The 19,170-nt window shown below is 44.3% G+C and overlaps 1 protein-coding gene across 2 annotated transcripts; it reads left to right on the top strand.

The window, feature by feature from the left end:
* Positions 1-740: 740 nt before the first annotated feature.
* Positions 741-18,021, top strand: PGM3 (phosphoglucomutase 3). Of its 2 annotated transcripts, none has more exons than XM_054023601.1 (13): positions 741-808; positions 3,165-3,383; positions 4,203-4,387; positions 4,847-4,914; positions 7,721-7,854; positions 8,067-8,262; positions 11,518-11,675; positions 13,378-13,461; positions 14,477-14,575; positions 14,917-15,033; positions 16,027-16,149; positions 16,459-16,632; positions 17,447-18,021. In XM_054023601.1, the coding sequence occupies exons 2-13, from the start codon at positions 3,180-3,182 to the stop codon at positions 17,534-17,536; spliced, it is 1,632 nt and encodes a 543-aa protein (XP_053879576.1). In that variant the 5' UTR covers positions 741-808; positions 3,165-3,179; the 3' UTR covers positions 17,537-18,021. The 2 variants fall into 2 exon arrangements, with proteins under 2 accessions (XP_053879576.1, XP_053879575.1); XM_054023600.1 differs by having other exon boundaries at positions 748-808; positions 3,178-3,383.
* The last annotated feature ends 1,149 nt before the right edge of the window (positions 18,022-19,170 follow it).

The following is a 19,170-nucleotide window of genomic DNA, read 5'->3' on the forward strand; positions in this document are numbered from 1 at the left end:
CTGGGCGGCCACGCAGCTGGCCGGAGAGAAGCAGTGCTTTGAAAGGGGAACCGCCTGTTTTCTCCGGCTGCTGCCCCTGCTCCTCCTGAGTCCTCCGCCAATGTTCCCAGGGCCACATTCCGAAAGGGGCTAGTGGAGGGGGGGTTGGATGGGGGGGAGGTCCCAGGGGGGCAGTTAGGGGCAGGGGGTCCTGGGAGGGGGAGGTCAGGGGACAGGGAGGAGGGGTTGGGTCCTGGGGCGGACATTAGGGACAGGGGATCCCAGAAGGGGGCGGTCAGGGGACAAGGAGCGGGGGGGGGATTGGATGGGTCAGGAGTTCTGAGGGGGGCAATCAGGGGGCGGGAAGTGGAAGGTGGTGGATGGGGGAGGGGCACAGGCTGTTGGGGGGGGGCACAGCCTTCCCTCCCCGGACCTCCATACTGTTTCGCAACCCCGATGTGGCCCTCGGGCCAAAAAGTTTGCCCACCCTGGCTGCCCTCCTAGCATTAGGTGCCGCCCAACCCCGCCCCCCTCATGGCCAGAACCCCGTCCCACAGCCCCTCCCCCTCGAAACGAGCAGCTTCCCGCTTAGCCCCGCCCCACCCTGGCTAACCTCCCGGCGGCACTCCGCCCCCCGCGACTAGAGAAGGTCCCCAGGCGGGGTATCACCGGGCGGATGGAACGCTCAGGTAAGCAACGCTCGCAGGCCTGCGGCGCTCTGATTGGCTACGCGCGGCGTCAGGGGGTGTGGCTAGCATGAAGCCAGGAAGAGGCGTGTTGGACCGTGTGGCAGCCGAGAGCCACGTCGGCGGCTGCTGGGGTGCCGCAGGTAGGCGGGTCTGTGCTACTGCTGGTGTTCGGCGGTCTCGCTGCAGTCTAGGGGGCCGGGGACGTGGTTTGCTGGGCGGGGGGTCTGCGTCCTGGGCGAGCTTCGGGGAGGGCAGAGGGGGTGGGCAGGGTCACGTGGCAGGGCTGGGCACCTCGCCCTGTGCGTAGGGCTGGTCCGGGCTGGGCGTGTGCTCCGGGTGGCGACTAGCTGCTACCAGCTTTGGGGAGAGTCAGACAGGCCTCTCTGTGCTCCCCTCACTCTCTGGTAACTGTCCTGAAAAGTTTTACCTTCTGGCGTTAAAACTGTCCTGCTTGGTGTCAGCCCACAGGGGTGAGTAGGGAGGAACAAGGTCTCTCCTGCACTAATGAGTTAGGGTTATCATATTTCAAGTTCCCAAACAGAGGACAGTGCCAGGCACACAGGTGCTGACTTTCTTCCGTCCAGGGAGTGCTCCGACCTCACTCTGCCCCTTTCCCCAAGGACCCTGTCCCTTTCTGCCACCTGTGTGCCCTGCCCTCACTCTTTCTCTTCCCATCCCCAGCACCTCCACGTCTGCTGCAGAAGGTGCTGAACCCAATGGAATGGGTGCCTGTGCTGCCAGGGGGAGGAGAGGAAGGGGGTACAGTTTATATGGCAATACCATATCATACCACCCTTACTTCTGTGCTGCTGCTGGCTGCAGCACTGCCTTCAGAGCTTGGCAGTTGCTGGCCAGGTGCCCTTCTCTGGCAGTCTCACTCTAAAGGCAAGGAAAAAGGACAAGCAAGGAAAAATGAAGGCTGTTTGTCTGTATTTCAAAAATCCACTTGAACGGAGAACTAAAAAAGAAGTTATGTCCAGGAAAACCTGGACATATGGTAACCCTATATTGAGCAGTGGTCTCCTGTCTCCCATGTGCCAGTTATGGTAGCCTGCATTGCCCAGTAGTTAAATTTAGTAGTTAAGGAGCACCTTCTTGCTGTCTCCCATAAACATGTGCAAGGCCACCTCCCTGATTTCTGATCCCTTCTTAAAATTCTCCTCTGCTGTGATGTATACAGAAAAGTCAACAATGGAGGCAACTTCTGTGCTGTTATCCCTGTCATGCTTACCAGTACTGTTCCATTGTTACTTTGTATTCTGCTTGTCTGTCAGTTGAACCCACATGTTGTTTCTTGCCTTATTCTCAGGCCATGTCTACACTACACTTTTATCGTCAAAACTTTTGTCACTCGGGTGTGGAAAAAAACACATCCCTGAACGACAAAAGTTTTAATGACGAAAAGTGCCAGTGTGCGCGGCCCTTAAGTCACCGGGAGACGCTTTTCCAGCAACAAATCTACTGCCTCTCGTTGGGGGTGGTTTTATTTTGTTGCCGGGAGTACACTGCAAACCTTACAACGGTGTGACAGCAGTGGCATGGCCGCGCCATTGTAAGGTGCACAATGTAGACATAGCCTTACTTGGTAACAGGGCTTTGGAGCTGTGCTCCGGCTCCGCTCCAGCTCCATGCAAAAACCTGCAGCTCCGCGCTCTGCAGCTGCTACAAAGCCCTGCTTGGTAAGGTCTTTGGAGCAGGGATACTTTTGGTTTTGTGTTTGTACAACACCTAATGTAGTGGAGTCCTGGTCTATGGTTGGAGCCCCTAAGAATTGCCACAATACAAACAATAATTTTGCTTGGATATTAAAAGAAGAAAAGGAAGTAATAGACTTTACATGGTTGGAGTATGTTGGGGAAGGAAATCTGGGAGTTTGGTCTGGTGTTGCAGCCAAATACCCTCTGCCTGCTGTTGTCTGGAATAGGAGACACTGTCTCTCTCTGCCACTTGCACTAGGGCCACTGGACAGTGCAACTGAGGATCCCCCCCTTGGCTCAGTCTCTTCTTCTCTCTGCACTGGCTTGTGGGGCTGGCACAGACTCCCTTTAAAGTATGCAGGTGATGTGGAGGCTCCTTCCCAGGCTATAATGCTGGTGTTTCCTCTGCAAACCCATCATTAGCTTGTGGGGTGTGAATGTCTTTGTGTGGACCCTCTCCATGGGATTAATTTCAATTCACATATCTAATAACGCTGACTCTAACAATAGCGAAACATAAAAAAAAAACCCCTATCTTGCATGAATATATGTAGACTTAACTTAAACTCTTGAGTGTTTTTCCCCAAGATTAAGTTGCTGTTTAAAATATATTTTTACTACACAAATAAACATCCTTAAAAGCTAAAAGCATTTTTCATGTAAATGCTACTTGTTTCTGTCTGTCTTCTGAGACTTATTCTTATCTGGTTAATTCAATATATCTGTGGATTTACAAGGTAAGTGTAATATGAGAAGTTTATTATGGTGATTTTAGCCTTTACTAATAACATCTGTACAGTTTCCTTTTATAGAAATGGATTTTGAGGCAGTTGCAAAGTACTCAGCATTACACCTGAAACCAGCTGGACTTAGTCTTCAGTATGGAACTGCTGGATTTCGTACCAAGGCAGGACATCTTGATCATGTCATGTATCGCATGGGTTTGCTGGCAGTACTACGGTCCAGGCAGACCAAATCTACAATTGGAGTCATGGTTACAGCATCTCACAATCCTGAAGTAAGAATGTTTCTGATTGTATCCTTTTTTTAAAAAAGGAAAATAGATGATATCGGCCAAAGGAGAGTCAAAATCTCTAAGCTGGCAGAGACTGAAAGCATTTAGAGACCAGATCATGTGAACACACTTGTGCTTAATTTAAGCATGTGAATAGTCTCATTGACCACAAATAAGACTGATTGCATGCTGGAAGCTACTTTGCCACACAAACTCATACCCCCACTTTTGCTTGTAGTTTTTTCTTCCCTCCACTTTGGAAGGAAAACTGTTACAATACAGGACCTTATGAGCATGAGAAGCTGGCAGTATATCTGAGGGAGAGCAAACCCTTTCAGCAAACTCTGAATCTGTTTATTTAAGTTGACATTTGCTTTCAGGAAGCAATAGTTAAGTGAAATATTTGCTGCACTTATCTGCTGCTCTTAGGCTATGGAATCGCTAAGCCTGACACTTTGATACCAACTGGTCCTTTTTTACAGAACTGCCTGAAAAATAGTGACTTAATCATTTGATGATATGACTGATTTTGGCTGTGTGGGGATTTGTTTGGTAGCTTTTATTAGGAACACTGTAGGCCTGACTTGCATCTGAAGAAGTGAGGTTCTTACCCACGAAAGCTTATGCTCCCAATACTTCTGTTAGTCTTAAAGGTGCCACAGGACTCTGTTGCTTTTTACAGATTCAGACTAACACGGCTACCCCTCTGATACTTTAGGCCTAAATGAAGCCATAATGATGTATCTATATTTATCTTCTGTCTTTAAAGAGGCTCTGCTGGGTTTCTCCCTTTTAGACTTAGTACATTTATTTTCTTCTAAGGAAGACAATGGTGTAAAATTGGTCGATCCTCTGGGTGAAATGTTGACCTCTGCCTGGGAAGAATATGCGACACGCCTAGCTAATGCAGAAGAGCAAGAAATACAGAGCATACTGACTGAGATCTGCCAGAAAGAAGCAGTGAAACTGCACCAATATGCCTCAGTTTTTATTGGTAGAGACACCAGGTAATTGTAAAACGATATTGACTGTATTTAACTACCAAAGTTGCATTCACAGGCAGTTATCTCTGCTGGAATTTCTGTGCATAGAATGCAAGACACTATAAGGGCAGCACAGCACACTTCACATGTTTCATTTTAAATCTACCTATTACGGTAACATGTTTAACTCTCAACACAATATGCTTCTTGGGCCTAATCCAGTGTCCACTGAAGAGGACGGAAGGACTTCTTTTGATTTCAGTGGGCATTAGATTGGGCCTTTTAGTGTTAGTGATACCATTACTACAGCTGCCTAATCTTTATGTGATTATCTTAATGTCACATGGGAATCTGATTCTGCATTGAGATCCATGTTGGCGGACTTCTCCACCTGTGCTGATCTCACCAAAGGAGTGAGGCCTAGGTTTGTATTTCTGCATAGTGTTTGCTTAAAAAGTAGTGATTGTATTTATTCTTTTTCAGACCTAGCAGTGAGAAACTTTCACAATCAGTAATAGATGGTGTATCTGCTCTAGGTGGTCAATATCATGGTATGTTGACATTTAACCTTATGCTTTATATTTGAACTTTTTATGTAAGTGTGAAATATAACATAGACCCAAAGTTGTAGCTCAGATGCCATTTCCATTGCTGCTTATAGTGAATGTGTGTTTTGGGATGATCTTAACATAAGAGGCTACTTCTCTATACAAGTTTAATAGAAAGTGTGTCTTCCTACCCCTTCCCCCCCCCCCCCCCCCAGATGGGTTTCTTGCAAAATATTTCCTCTTATATGGTAGTAAATATTGTATGTCTCTAAATAGGAGTCAAGGTGGGTGAGGTAGTATCTTTTATTGGGCCACTTCTTATGGCGAAAGAGAAGGTTTTGAGCTACACAGAGCTCATCTTTTGAATGTGTTGTGACACCTTGAAAAGATGAACCTAAGAACATAACATAAGAACATAAGAAAGGCCGTACTGGGTCAGACCAAAGGTTCATCTAGCCCAGTATCCTGTCTACCGACAGTGGCCAATGCCAGGTGCCCCAGAGGGAGTGAACCTAACAGGCAATGATCAAGTGATCTCTCTCCTGCCATCCATCTCCATCCTCTGACAGACAGAGGCTAGGGACACCATTCCTTACCAGTCCTGGCTAATAGCCATTAATGGACTTAACCACCATGAATTTATCCAGTTCTCTTTTAAACTCTGTTATAGTCCTAGCCTTCACAACCTTCTCAGGTAAGGAGTTCCACAAGTTGACTGTGCGCTGCGTGAAGAAGAACTTCCCTTTATTTGTTTTAAACCTGCTGCCTATTAATTTCATTTGATGACCCCTAGTTCTTGTATTATGGGAATAAGTAAATAACTTTTCCTTATCCACTTTCTCCACATCACTCATGATTTTATATACCTCTATCATATTCCCCCCCCCCCCCCCCCCCCAGTCTCCTCTTTTCCAAGCTGAAGAATCCTAGCCTCTTTAATCTCTCCTCATATGGGACCCGTTCCAAACCCTTAATCATTTTAGTTGCCCTTTTCTGAACCTTTTCTAGTGCCAGTATATCTTTTTTGAGATGAGGAGACCACATCTGTACGCAGTATTCAAGATGTGGGCATACCATCGATTTTATATAAGGGCAATAATATATTCTCAGTCTTATTCTCTATCCCCTTTTTAATGATTTCTAACATCCTGTTTGCTTTTTTGACCGCCTCTGCACACTGTGTGGACATTTTCAGAGAACTATCCACGATGACTCCAAGATCTTTTTCCTGACTTGTTGTAGCTAAATTAGCTCCCATCATATTGTATGTATAGTTGGGGTTATTTTTTCTAACATGCATTACTTTACATTTATCCACATTAAATTTCATTTGCCATTTTGTTGCCCAGTCACTTAGTTTTGTGAGATCTTTTTGAAGTTCTTCACAGTCTGCTTTGGACTTAACTATCTTTAGCAGTTTAGTATCATCTGCAAACTTTGCCACCTCACTGTTTACCCCTTTCTCCAGATCATTTATGAATAAGTTGAATAGGATCGGTCCGAGGACTGACCCTTGGGGAACACCACTAGTTACCCCTCTCCATTCTGAGAATTTACCATTTATTCCTACCCTTTGTTCCCTGTCTTTTAACCAGCTCTCAATCCATGAAAGGACCTTCCCTTTTATCCCATGGCAGCTTAATTTACATAGGAGCCTTTGGTGAGGGACCTTGTCAAAGGTTTTCTGGAAATCTAAGTACACTATGTCCACTGGATCCCCCTTGTCCACATGTTTGTTGACCCCTTCAAAGAATTCTAATAGATTAGTAAGACACGATTTCCCTTTACAGAAACCATGTTGACTATTGCTCAACAGTTTGTTTTTCTATGTGTCGGACAATTTTATTCTTAACTATTGTTTCGACTAATTTGCCCGGTACAGACGTTAGACTTACCGGTCTGTAATTGCCAGGATCACCTCTAGAGCCCTTTTTAAATATTGGCGTTACATTAGCTAACTTCCAGTCATTGGGTACAGAAGCCGATTTAAAGGACAGGTTACAAACCTTAGTTAACAGTTCCGCAACTTCACATTTGAGTTCTTTCAGAACTCTTGGGTGAATGCCATCTGGTCCCGGTGACTTGTTAATGTTAAGTTTATCAATTAATTGCAAAACCTCCTCTCGTTTTGAACCTGAGAATTCATAACTTTGCTAGACACTAAAAATCATGGTCTTTAATTAGTGTCTTTTATTATGGTTTTATCACAACAATCTGTAACCCACTAGCAGCCTCTTCCCGCCCCCCCCCCCCCCCCCCCCACACACACACACTGCTTTTGTCCCATGACTGCAGGGATGCTAACAGTTCACTTCACCTTGTACCGTCTCTTAGAATATTTAACTACTTATACTAAGCAATCTGTTCCACCTTGTATTTAGCTGTGACAATCTGAGGGCTTGTCTGCACTTAAAACACTACAGCAGAACTTCTGCAGCTGTGCCGCTGTAGCAATTCAGTGTGTTCAATGCCCAATTTCCAAAGGCCAAGGGGAAAGATTCTCCATCGAGCACTGTTTACACTGGGACTTAGGTCCACTTAACTATGCTGCTCAGGAACGTGGATTTTTCACACCTTTGACAGGTTTAGTTAAACCAACCTAATTTTTTGATGTAGAGCGGGTCTGAGTACCTTTCCCAGACCTGAAAGAGACAAGTTTTTGAGCTCTTCATCAACAGAAGTTAGTCCAATAAAAGATCTTACCTCACCCACCTTGTCTCTTCAATATTTTGGGACCAACATTGCAAACAACAATCTAAACAGGAATTACTCTTCTGTTCTTTTAATATTGTGACTTGTTTTATATTAGATTATGGTCTGGTAACAACACCACAGCTGCATTACATGGTCTGCTGTCAAAATACTCAAGAGCACTATGGGAAGGCAACAGTGGAAGGTTACTACCAGAAACTATCCAAAGCTTTTGGGGAGCTGACAAAACAAGTGAGGGCTGTTACATTCTCACTAAATAATTCATTACTTATATTCATGTAAATGTGCAAACTGGATATCTTCTGTGTACAAGTTAAAAGATGGCTCAGCATACTTCAGCCCTGCTTGTCCTCTTGTGTGAGGAATTGCGAGAGCTATTGGGGATTTTATCCAAAATATTATAGTTCACTTTAACACCTCTCCTTCCCCTCTCTTGTGTGAAGGCTTCCAGCTCTGGAGATGACCAGATGTGTCTGAAGATAGATTGTGCAAATGGTATAGGAGCCCTGAAACTAAAAGAAATGGAACGTTACCTTCCAAAGAAACTGTTAATTCACTTATATAATGATGGAACCAAAGAGAAACTCAATCATTTATGTGGTGCAGACTTTGTGAAAGTTCATCAGAAACCTCCTCTGGGTATGTAATCTGCAGTCTAAATCTTTAACCCTTTTAGAATACAAATTGTGTTAAGCAGCCTACTCAGCAATAGCTTTCAAAGCACAGGATTTAGCACGGAAATATAGTGATGCATGACTTACCCAGAAAGAGGTGACTGATCTTTGTTGAACTCCTTAATGCTGTAAATCATCAAAGTGATAACAGATTACTCTAAGCTTCAAGGCCACCAGAGTGAATTTACACACATCCCGACAACCCAAAGTGAATGAATGTAACTGAGAGCACCAGAACTGTGGCAGAGTATTTCTGAAGGATTTTAAGTCACTATCTGACTCAGGCTTGTGAAGTGATGACTTAGCCCAAATTCATGCAAGGTGCATAAAATAAAATCATGGGTCTCAACTTCTAAAAATTGAAAGAGTGACCAGACTTAAGGAATGGGTTCTTCAGGCTATACTGTTTTTCTGCTGTAGAACCACTCTCCTTCTCTGGAGTTGCTAACTCATGGTGAACTCCAGGTTGCTGCTTCAGTCCTCCTGTAAAATTGCTCTTGCTAACTCAGTTCCAAACAAACCAAACCAACAGAAACTATCAACTGGGGAAACAGCAGGAGGCCACCTCTGTAGGTCTGACTTCATGGGCTGTGGGTATAATAGTCCGGGGAGGCTCTGTCTCCCCTGGTGCTGCCACTGGACACCTGGTTGCGGGGCTTTAGGGGGAAGTTTTTTGTTTTGTTATGCCCCATGCAGGTTCTGGGGTGGCTGAGGAGGTGGTACATGCGATTCACCTTCCTGGATTCATCAGCAATCTCCCTGGACTCCAGAGAGATTACTGATGAGCCCAGGAAGCTGAGTAGTACATACCGCCGCCTCAGCAGCTCCAGAACCTGCATGGGGCATACCAAAAGCTTCTTCGATCGAGAGTGAAAGGCTTTTCCCCGCAGCGTCTGGGGAGGCGCGGCTGGCTCGGCGCTCTTTCGGGCAGGTGGGGTGGGGGACTCGGAGGGGGAGGCACTCGGGCCTCTGGCTGAGGGGGGACTCATGGATCTGACCATGGGGGGAGAGGCAGGGGATCTCTGGGCTCTAGCTGCGGGGTCGGAGGGGAGGAGGCATGGGCTGAAGGGGTGGAGCCGGGGGGCTAGCCTCTCCTAAGGGTGGCTCCAACCATTGCCCATGTATGACTTTTATATTAGCCACCCACTCCCTGACAGTGGCTGCTATGACGATCCCATCAGTGGTTATTTCAGATGCAGACCTAGCACAAGCTGGGAAAGTAAAGCTATTGCCACTTCATAGGGTAAGGTACCTCTTCATCCGTAGGTTGAAATTAAGGTGATGGTTTTTAAACCTGAGTGTCTTAAGTTAAGAGTGTAAATCCAGAATTAGGTACCTGATTTCACTGAAGTGCTGAGTGTTTACAACTCCCCATTGAAATCATTAGAAACACGGAAGGCACAGCACCTCTGAAACTCGGGCCACTTTTGTTTAGGTGGCTAATTGGATGTACGTTCCTATGTCTTTAGTTGTTCACATTCAAACTTTGGTCTAAGGTTTTTCCAGGCCACTGGGACATGCTAATTTATCTGCCAGCTGCAATTGCACTGTCTCATTCAGGTGTCAACTTACTTGAGAGAAGGGGGGAGGAGTTGGATGGAATGCCTCGGCAACTGAGAGGATAATAGCTGAGTGCTGCTCTTCTCTCAGGCAGGAACCAGAATGTTTCCAGAGCAAGAGATTCTGGGATTGGGTGAGGCGGCTTGGCACTCCCATCCTCCCTCTTTAGAAGCGCTGCTCTTGAGATCGCTAAAATCAAGCAATACGGTGTCAAGAAACCTTATTCTTTGGCATGAAAGTCCCCAGAGAATCCTTCTGTTCCTTCCCACTCCCCTCTGAGGTCATTAAGAAGGGTTAGGAGAGTTAACAGGGGAAGGATTATAAAGTCTGGGACAAAAAAACTTGTTTCCCTTGTAAATCTTTGTTTGAGCTCTATAGTGCTAGGCGATAGCTGTTGGCTGTCTGTCACAGGGCTATTTCTTTTAGTGCGTATTAAACAGACTTGGCCCTGTAAAAACACAGAGCAAAACAAACACTCTGCTCAGTGTTTTGTATGACCAGCAGAGCCACTTATCTCAAAGTTGTGCAAAACATTAATATATAATCTTAGTAATGGATGCTTTAGAAGCCCTGTAGTAGCCAAGATTCTTACACCAAAAAACATTGCTGTATAATACCAGTTTGGTAGATTAAATGATCAAAAGGTTTCCTAGAAGTGTGGGCTCACTTGATATGCTTTGCACTTCCTCTCATTAATACTAGCATTAACAAGGGGATACATGAGGGAGAAATGAGAACATACCTAAAGCAGGTGGTGAAAAATGTCTTGAAGAGGAAAAGAACCTTTGATGCAGAAGGGTTAATGTCCATTCAGCCTATAGATAGTGAGATATAAAGTGGGAAAACCATGGCAAGAGGCCAAGAAAGCATAGTGGATTCACCATATATAATCACTTTGTGGAAATGCTGATGAATTGTACTCTACTCAAGTAGAAGAGGGTTGAATTTGAAGCAAGACACATGGAGGCTTATGGATCTAGACCAACTAGATGCCATGTCTTTATTCCAGTCAGTTTGTAAAGGAGGCGTATGAGGGAAGGGTTTGTTACGGTGCAGCATGCACCAAGCTGACATCTTTCTGCTTCCACCCTGAGGTGAGGTCCATCTGTCTCCTTTTGCAGGCATTAGCTCACATCTGTGGATTACAGTGGGAGTATTAGATGTTTCTGGTTTCTGACTTGGATGACTAGATGATGCAGCTGCTTGTACTCTGTGGTGGCTAGGCATGTGTTTGAGGGATGTGGGCATTTGGGAGGGCTGGATTCTATTTTTGGTGCCATAATTGCTGTTTGTTACTTATTTAACAAAATATACTAGGAGTGGCTCTGAGACCATATTTCATACAGACTTTGTAACCTGACCTTTTTAAGGTGGTATAACAATAAATGGCTATAGAGACTGAATTTTCAGTGTTTAATTTCAAACTGAAGATGCACTTTTCTTTGCAACTTCCATTCCATGCAGCTGCCCTGATTAGAAGAGTTCAAGATGGGATTTACTTAATAAAATCAACTTCTTGCTCTCGTACTACTAAAAGTTTTTCATGTTTAGAGTGTGCATGTATATAACTAATCTTTCTTGAGATAGATATAGAATAAAAAAAAAACTAAAGCTCTGCTTCCCGTTCCATATCTAATAGTTTGTACTTCCATGTGTATAGGACTAGAAATCAAACCTAACGAAAGATGCTGCTCGTTTGATGGAGATGCAGACAGAATTGTTTATTACTATAATGATACTGCTGGCCATTTTCATCTTGTGGATGGAGATAAAATAGCAACTTTAATTAGCACTTTCATTAAAGAACTTCTTATCAAGGTAACTCTACTTATACAGTAAAGGGTTTTGCTTTGCTCCAAACTGTAAAACATACATCTCACCCAGTGAAGGTGGGGGTTGCCCTGGGCATATGTACGCACACAGGTGCTCTTTCTAAAGCCGCATACCGATGCAAAATTACATTTAAAAAACAAAGACCTCTTTTTATACACCTGTTGCTGTGGCAAAAGGAGTGACCTAATTTTGGGAGGGCAAGAGGGGTGGCTTTAAATTTATGCTGAAACTAGAAAACTTAGCACTGACTATGATTAAGGCTGCAGGTTTGTCATGAAGGTCAGATTCCATGACTTCTGCAGTGGCTAGCTGCACCGGCCGCTGCTGGGGCAGTCTCGGGCCACCTTCCCCTGCACCACCGTCCCAGCAGGAGTTTGGGTGGGGGACTCTAGGCTGGAGGTTGTGGCATAGGAGGGGGTGCTGGCTATGGGTGATGCTTACCTTGGGGCGGGCGGGTGCTCCCCAGAAGCAGCAACATCCCTCGGCTCCTAGGGGGAGGCACAGCCAGGGGATGCTGCACACTGCCACCACCTGCAGGCACTGCCCTGGCAGCTCCCATTGGCCGCAGTTCCCAGCCAATGGGAGCTGCTGAGGCAGCGCACAGAACTGCGCAGCCATGCCTCCGCCTAGGAGCTGAGGGATGTTGTCGTTTCCAGGCTGGCGCAGAGCTGGGTAGGGAGCCAGCCAGCCCCCTTTCCCTCCCCCGTCCCCAGTACTAGCAGGGGTCCCAGGCCATGTGCCGGTGTGCGCCCCCCCCATCACCCCCACACAAGCATCCGTGGTGTCTCCCGCCCTCCCCCAGAGCACCTGGGCCGCCCCCTCACCAGTTTTTTTTTTTTTTTTTTTTTTAGTTAGGGGGATATAGTAAAAGTCACGGACAGGTCACGGGCTGTGAATTTTTGTTTACTGCCTGTGACTTGTCCATGACTTTTTACTAAAAATATCCGTGACTAAAATGTAGCATTAAACATGATGCCTTGACTAGAAAATTACCCTACTTTTAAATTTCACTTTACTGCTCACAAGCTGAAGTGTCTTCCTACCTCTTCTCCTCTTCACCCTTTTAACTCCATGTTGACCTGAGTTAAGCTTGAGGGCTCAATCCTACCCTTCCCTTCCCTTGGAAAATTCCCGTGAACCCAATTTGCATTTGATTTACCTTGGAATGCATTTATGAAGCATTCTCGTGTTCTTACTGATTGTGAAAGGTGCTGCATGGACAGACCTGGAGCATAAAATCCCACTGTCCATTGGGAGTAAAAAGAGCGGTTCCAATCTCCATGTCCCCTTGGTCCTTGATGCCTCTGAGACTGCCCTGTTAAGGCACATTCCAGTTGGTGTCAGTTTCTGTGATGGACATCAACTCGCTTCTCCTGGGGCCACAGACACAATATCCAATAATAACCACTTTTGACTGGAACTGGCCTTTGCCAGGTTCACAGTAATACTTAATGTCAGAAAGTTCTGTGTTCTGTGAGCCGAGCCACTACCTCCTTCAATTTCCCAAATGTGTCAGAGTTCTGGAGGTCCGGCGGAAGAGCAGTTACTGTGTGTTGAAAGTCTTTCACCCATTAAATATTCTGTTCTCATCTTGAACTAAAATCTTGGTTTAGCTTTTCCTTTACACTGTGCCTTTTTGAAGATTTATGTGTGTGCCATTAAGCCATTTACTTTTCCCTCTGCTCAGATAGGACAAACTCTAAAGATGGCAGTGATACAAACAGCATATGCTAATGGGAGCTCTACACGTTATCTTGAGGAAACCATGAAGGTATCAAGTAATCTTTCTCTGTCTCCTCCACAATTGTGTCCTAGCTTTAAAAAAGCATCAATAAAGTACTACAGTGATGGACACCAGGCAGACCTAATTTGGAATAAACCTATTTTGCTTTAAACTTCATTAACTATTTAAATTCTTGGTGATAAATGATATTTTAAAGGTGGGAGAGTGTCAGTGCCAGTTCTGGCCAACTTAAAAGTTGGATTGAAAATGCTAAACGAAATCATCTAATTTTTCTGACCTTTAGAGTTTCAGAGCCCATTATACACTGAGATGGCTGAGGGAAACCGATTAGGCCTGATCGCCTTAAAACATTAAATTTTGTTGAAGTGATATTTATGGTCCTGATATTAGATTACCTTTTCTTAGGGAGGTTTTCTAGGTACCTGCCTTCCTAGATAAAGCGCCCCCTCTCCTGAAAAAGGCCTGGGTTTTGGCTGCTTGGGCATTGACTACCCAAGCAGCTGATGTGGCTTAGGCAGCTAACTCCAGGAGAGGGCTCGCGGCTGAGAATTCTGAGTGGGTTGAGGCACTTGAGCTCCATCCCTTTAATCTTCAGTTCAATTCTGGCTTGCACAGGCAGCTCCCTAGCTTCTGAGGCGTCCTTCCTTAGGTTGCTAACTCTCCCCATGCATAGTGTGGAGAGCCTTGGGACCTGAGAATTCCATTAGGTGGCGGGGGCGGGCGGGTCGGCGTTGCAACACCATGTATCTTTGTGTACCTACCCTTAATCTTTTATCCTCTTGTTACTGATGGATAAGTGAGAAAGCTACTTACCCAACAGGTCTGCAGTGAGAATTACCGGTAGATAACTTCTGTTACTGCTTTTTGTAGTCAAAGTGACTGTGTACTAAATGCTCATAGTCCATCAAGGCTTGTAGCTCGTTTCCTGACGCTTATTCTTGCAACTAAGTGGTAACAGTTTGATCCTGTGTTCTTACCATCTACTCAGGATGTTGACTTCATGCCACTTTGTCTATGCTTTTCCTGTATCTCTGGGTTGTAGGTGCCTGTTCATTGTACCAAAACAGGAGTAAAGCATTTGCATCACAAGGCCCAGGAATTTGACATTGGAGTTTACTTTGAGGCAAATGGGCATGGCACAGTAAGTACTTGCACAAGGGGCATTATAGGATTATTTGAGTTTTAAAGCCAGTGTGTATAAAACTTAGCAAACAAATTAGCTTGAAAATACGTAGCATCTTTCCAAATCCAAATAGGACTTCTTCCCCCCCCCACCTTTATCCCCGTGTTTCCTAATCGCCTCTCCTTCTCTCTTGTGTCTTCCCCCTGCCACTAACTGTTCAGTATTCTAAACATGGGAGTTCATGGAAGTGAAACCCAGAGACAACTAATTGGGTTTAGTTGGCATAACAGATCAAATTTGTTGTATGTACTGTTTAGAGATGTCTGGCATACGTCTTATTATCTCCTCTTTTTCTCTAGGTATTATTTAGTAAAGCTGCTGAAGAGAAAATAAGACACATGGCAAAAGAAGAAAAGGAGAATCAAAAAAGAGAAGCTGCAAAGATGCTTGAAAATACCATTGACCTGATTAATCAAGTAAGAGCTGAAATGTAAAAATTAGATACTTGGTTTCTGATCTGGGGGGCTAACACGGTTGGCATGTTGAGTGACTGGATGGGAGGAGTGTGTAGGAAAATCTTGTGGAGGAAGGCAGCACACCATGACAAAATAGGCCATTCCTTCCCTTTGCCTATTTTAACATCCTACCAGGCTAGGCAGACAGCTATAGGCACCCGTTATTCTCTTTTAAAACCCCTCTCTCCACACCTGGTCTACTAAAGGAAGACCTGTTTGAACAGTAATTGTTTCACCTTTGAAAGATGTCAAGATTTCCACATCTACAAAGGCAAAATACTTCTGTCTGGTCTTCTGCGCTTGTAGCTAGATAAGAGGAAGGGGATTGGATGGCTTGGGAGACTGGAGAATGACACCTCAGACCCACATCCTGTTACTAGTTTATTTTTGGTTGAATCACACCGGAAAGGTAACCTTCATCTGAAGGTTGTTGATCTGAAGTGAGATGATGGCATGTATAGGCCCTTGTATCCATCTGGACACAGGTATTCTTTTTGGTGGTCTTAGTCCGGAGGCTAAGGAGTGAATAGGCATACAGTGAGAGCATCCCACTTTATTGAGGTGGTTTCTTTAAGGCACAAGTCCAAACTATCCTTTGCAGGTCACCTTTAAATGGAGTTATGATGCCAGAGCAAGTGTAGGGAGGGAACAAGTCACCTGCCCTCACTGAATCTGACCTTCCATTTATTGGAGTTCATCTTACTACTAGAATTCATCTTTAGTATAACAACATTCCAGTGAAGTACGCTGTATGTTCTCTAGTCCTTCGCTTCCTGCCACTGCTCCTGGTAAGGAAAATCAAGCTTATGACAGTCACCCTGTAAGCTTTCTGCATTTTCAGTGACTCTTTGGTTGGTGTGGTTTTGTTGTTGAATTCGCTAGAACAAATGTAACAAAATACCCTGGATTTTCTAATTGTCATTGAAGACTCCTTTATTTTCTTCATATTCATAGACTGTGGGTGATGCCATCTCAGATATGCTAGTGATTGAAGCAATCTTGGCTCTAAAGGGTTTGACAGTGCAACAGTGGGATGCCATCTACACAGATCTTCCTAACCGACAGCTGAAAGTTAAGGTTGGTGATACTGTAACATTGGCCAGAGTTTAGTGGTCAGTGTCTCTCTCTTCTCCTCTCTCTGAGGAGACCCTCCCTGCATTCATCTACTCACTGGCCTTCCCCTCTGTATGCTGAAGATATGAAGGTGTCTTTGCCATATTGATATTCTTACTGTAATTCAAATCCAGCTAGGATAAATGACAGACAAGCAGGGAGAACTTCACTTACTGAAGCAACAAATCAGATTAAATGACAAATTGGAGGCCCAACAGGAAACTAATTTTAGAAGGGTAGCTCTTTATATGTTGTTTGGTCCTACCACTGTAGATTGCAGACAGACGAGTCATTGACACGACAGATGCTGAGAGACGTGCAGTTACACCCCCAGGACTACAAGAAAAAATTGATGAACTTGTAAAGAAGTACAGAGTGTCACGAGCTTTTGTCCGCCCATCAGGAACAGAAGATGTAGTGCGAGTATACTCTGAAGCAGACACACAGGTCAGAGCTGAAACAATTTGTACATTACAGCAGTTGTATTGTTTAAGCAATGAAGTCCTCTGAGACAGCACCACTAGAATTAGGATGATGGGGGTAGGGGAGAGAGCCTATATATTAATGACACTTTATTTTCATCACATTCTGAAATTTAAGTGAGAAGCTCTAACCTGATAGGTAGATGAAGCAATTTTAGGGTTGTGCTTTTTCTTTCAAATATTTCCAAGCTCCTCATTGAGTCTACAGAGATAAGTCTAGGCTTTACCCTGACCAGCTAACATGACTTTAATGTCTTTAAAAGCCTGTCTACATTAGGTGTTTAAACATCACTGAGAGTGCATTTAAGAAAATCTCCTCCCTGTGCCCAATCTTGACAAGCGCATAGTGGCTCAAATCCAGCCCAGGCTGGCAAGGACTTACTGCTTCCTATCTCATGGTTCTTGCTGGCATATATGAAATAATATTAGTGATTGTGACCTGGTCCTCCATGGCAACAAGGACATCATCACAAAAAACCCTATTATAACTGACATTCCTTGGTTTCTTATAAAAAGACTAAGTGGTTGTAGAAACTGAACTTGCCCTAGAAGCACCTTTTTCAGATGAGAGGTGGCATCTTTGGAAAGCTTGTATTGCTATAATTATACTGCTGTTTGATAACATTAACTGACATATGAGCCTCAAATGAACAGCCTTCTATGAGCACTACATGCACGTCCAAAAAAAAAAAAAACCTTCCCCAAACTCATCAATGTTAAGGTTCAGATAAAATGAACAATGCTTACAATATAGTAAACTATTTTTTTTTTATCTACAGGAGAATGCAGATTCCCTTGCACATGAAGTAAGCCTGGCTGTTTACCATCTAGCTGGTGGAATAGGAGAACCACCTCAGCCTGTATGTTGAAGGACACAGCTGTGGTCATGCTACCTAAACATGATTTCTTTATTTTTATTTTTTCTTTTAGCATGAACCTAACACATCAGCAATAACAAATCAAACCTTCCAGTTTTTTTTTTTTTTTTTAAAAAGGGGGGTGGGGGAGAAGTATTCTTATACCTTTATCCTTAGTGGGACACTCCTGCTCCTCAGAGAATTGAGGTTTTTTAAGCCTTGTTGGACCTTTTTACTTCTGCTGAAGTACAGTAACATAACTGGAGTTAAGTGACATGCTCCAGCTAATCACCGAGGGAATAAAAACCAGCTCTCATAATGCCCAGTTTGTGGGTACCTTGCCCCCTGGCTGCACTGCTATCCTAAACTGACTTGTTTAGTAAGATAGTGTGAAAAACCTCTCAGTGACTGCTGCCAAGGAGACAGAACTATTATCTTGCCTACCACACTTATCAGTGCTGGATAGCAGCATCACAATAAATGGTTGGTTCATAGTATGTTGTCCTTTTGTGTGGTGTGCTTCAATTTTGTGATTAGGCAGAACACTGACTTGTACAAGAATCCCGCTTTCTGCAAGGATTTATTCATCTGGGTTCTGGCTGCCTAGTGGCCAAAATCGTATACAGACATATCATACGACTGTGTGGTCATTTCCATTTTAACTGACGGTAAGCAGACCTTATGTTGCTGTTTTCAGCTGTTAACCAGTGATGGTCTCTAAAACTTTAGAGACTACTGTTTCCTAGATGTGGTACCTCTCCTCCAGTGCTCTTTCGGGCACCTCAGCTGTGTTATACAAATAACTTTCTGTAAAGGACTGTAACCACATAACAGAAAACACTAACATACTGGAATAAATCTCAACTGTAATACAGCTGTAACATTTAGGTCCCAGTTTACTTATCTCCTCCCAGTCTGATATTATTTTACTCTTTAATACCGGAAATTGAAGACATCACTCACATGGAATTCAATTTGTTGTCCCTCAGTTTGAGACTTCTGTGTTCACATTTTATACCTCTATAGGGGTACATCTACACTACAGGAGGGAGTCGATTTAAGATACGCAAATTCAGCTACGTGAATCACAGCCAACTTACCCTGCTGTGAGGACGGCAGCAAACTCTACTTCTGCAGCTTTCTGTTGACAGCGCTTACTCCTACCTCCGCTGGTGGAGTAAGAGGGCCGATTTGGGGATTGATTGTCGCGTCCCGTTGGGACGCGAAAAATCGATCCCCAAGAGGTCGATTTCTACCCGCCGATTCAGGCGGGTAGTGTAGACCTAGCCTAGGATGAGAACTATAATCTGTCCCTATTACAGGATAGTCTAGCTAAACCACAGCCACAGGACAGAAGCTGCTGTTCAACATTCTGTGGTGTCAATTTTATTTCCCCTTTACTCTCTGAAGAAACTCTGTTCTAGCTGAGCCTTTCTAGAATGTGTATAAAGTGAAGCTGAGGGATATGTTTGTGAGATGTCACAGCTCAGATGAATTAATTTCATAACACTTCTCATATACCACTCAATATTAAATCACATACTGTTGCACAGTGGAATATAACTTAGTCCTTTAAATGTCTGGGCTTAATGGATAGAACTGAAGTATTTTAGTAATGTGTTTGATTAGATAATACTTGCTTCAGC

This window comes from Malaclemys terrapin, chromosome 3 (assembly GCF_027887155.1).
Source record: "Malaclemys terrapin pileata isolate rMalTer1 chromosome 3, rMalTer1.hap1, whole genome shotgun sequence".
Taxonomy (NCBI): domain Eukaryota; kingdom Metazoa; phylum Chordata; order Testudines; family Emydidae; genus Malaclemys; species Malaclemys terrapin.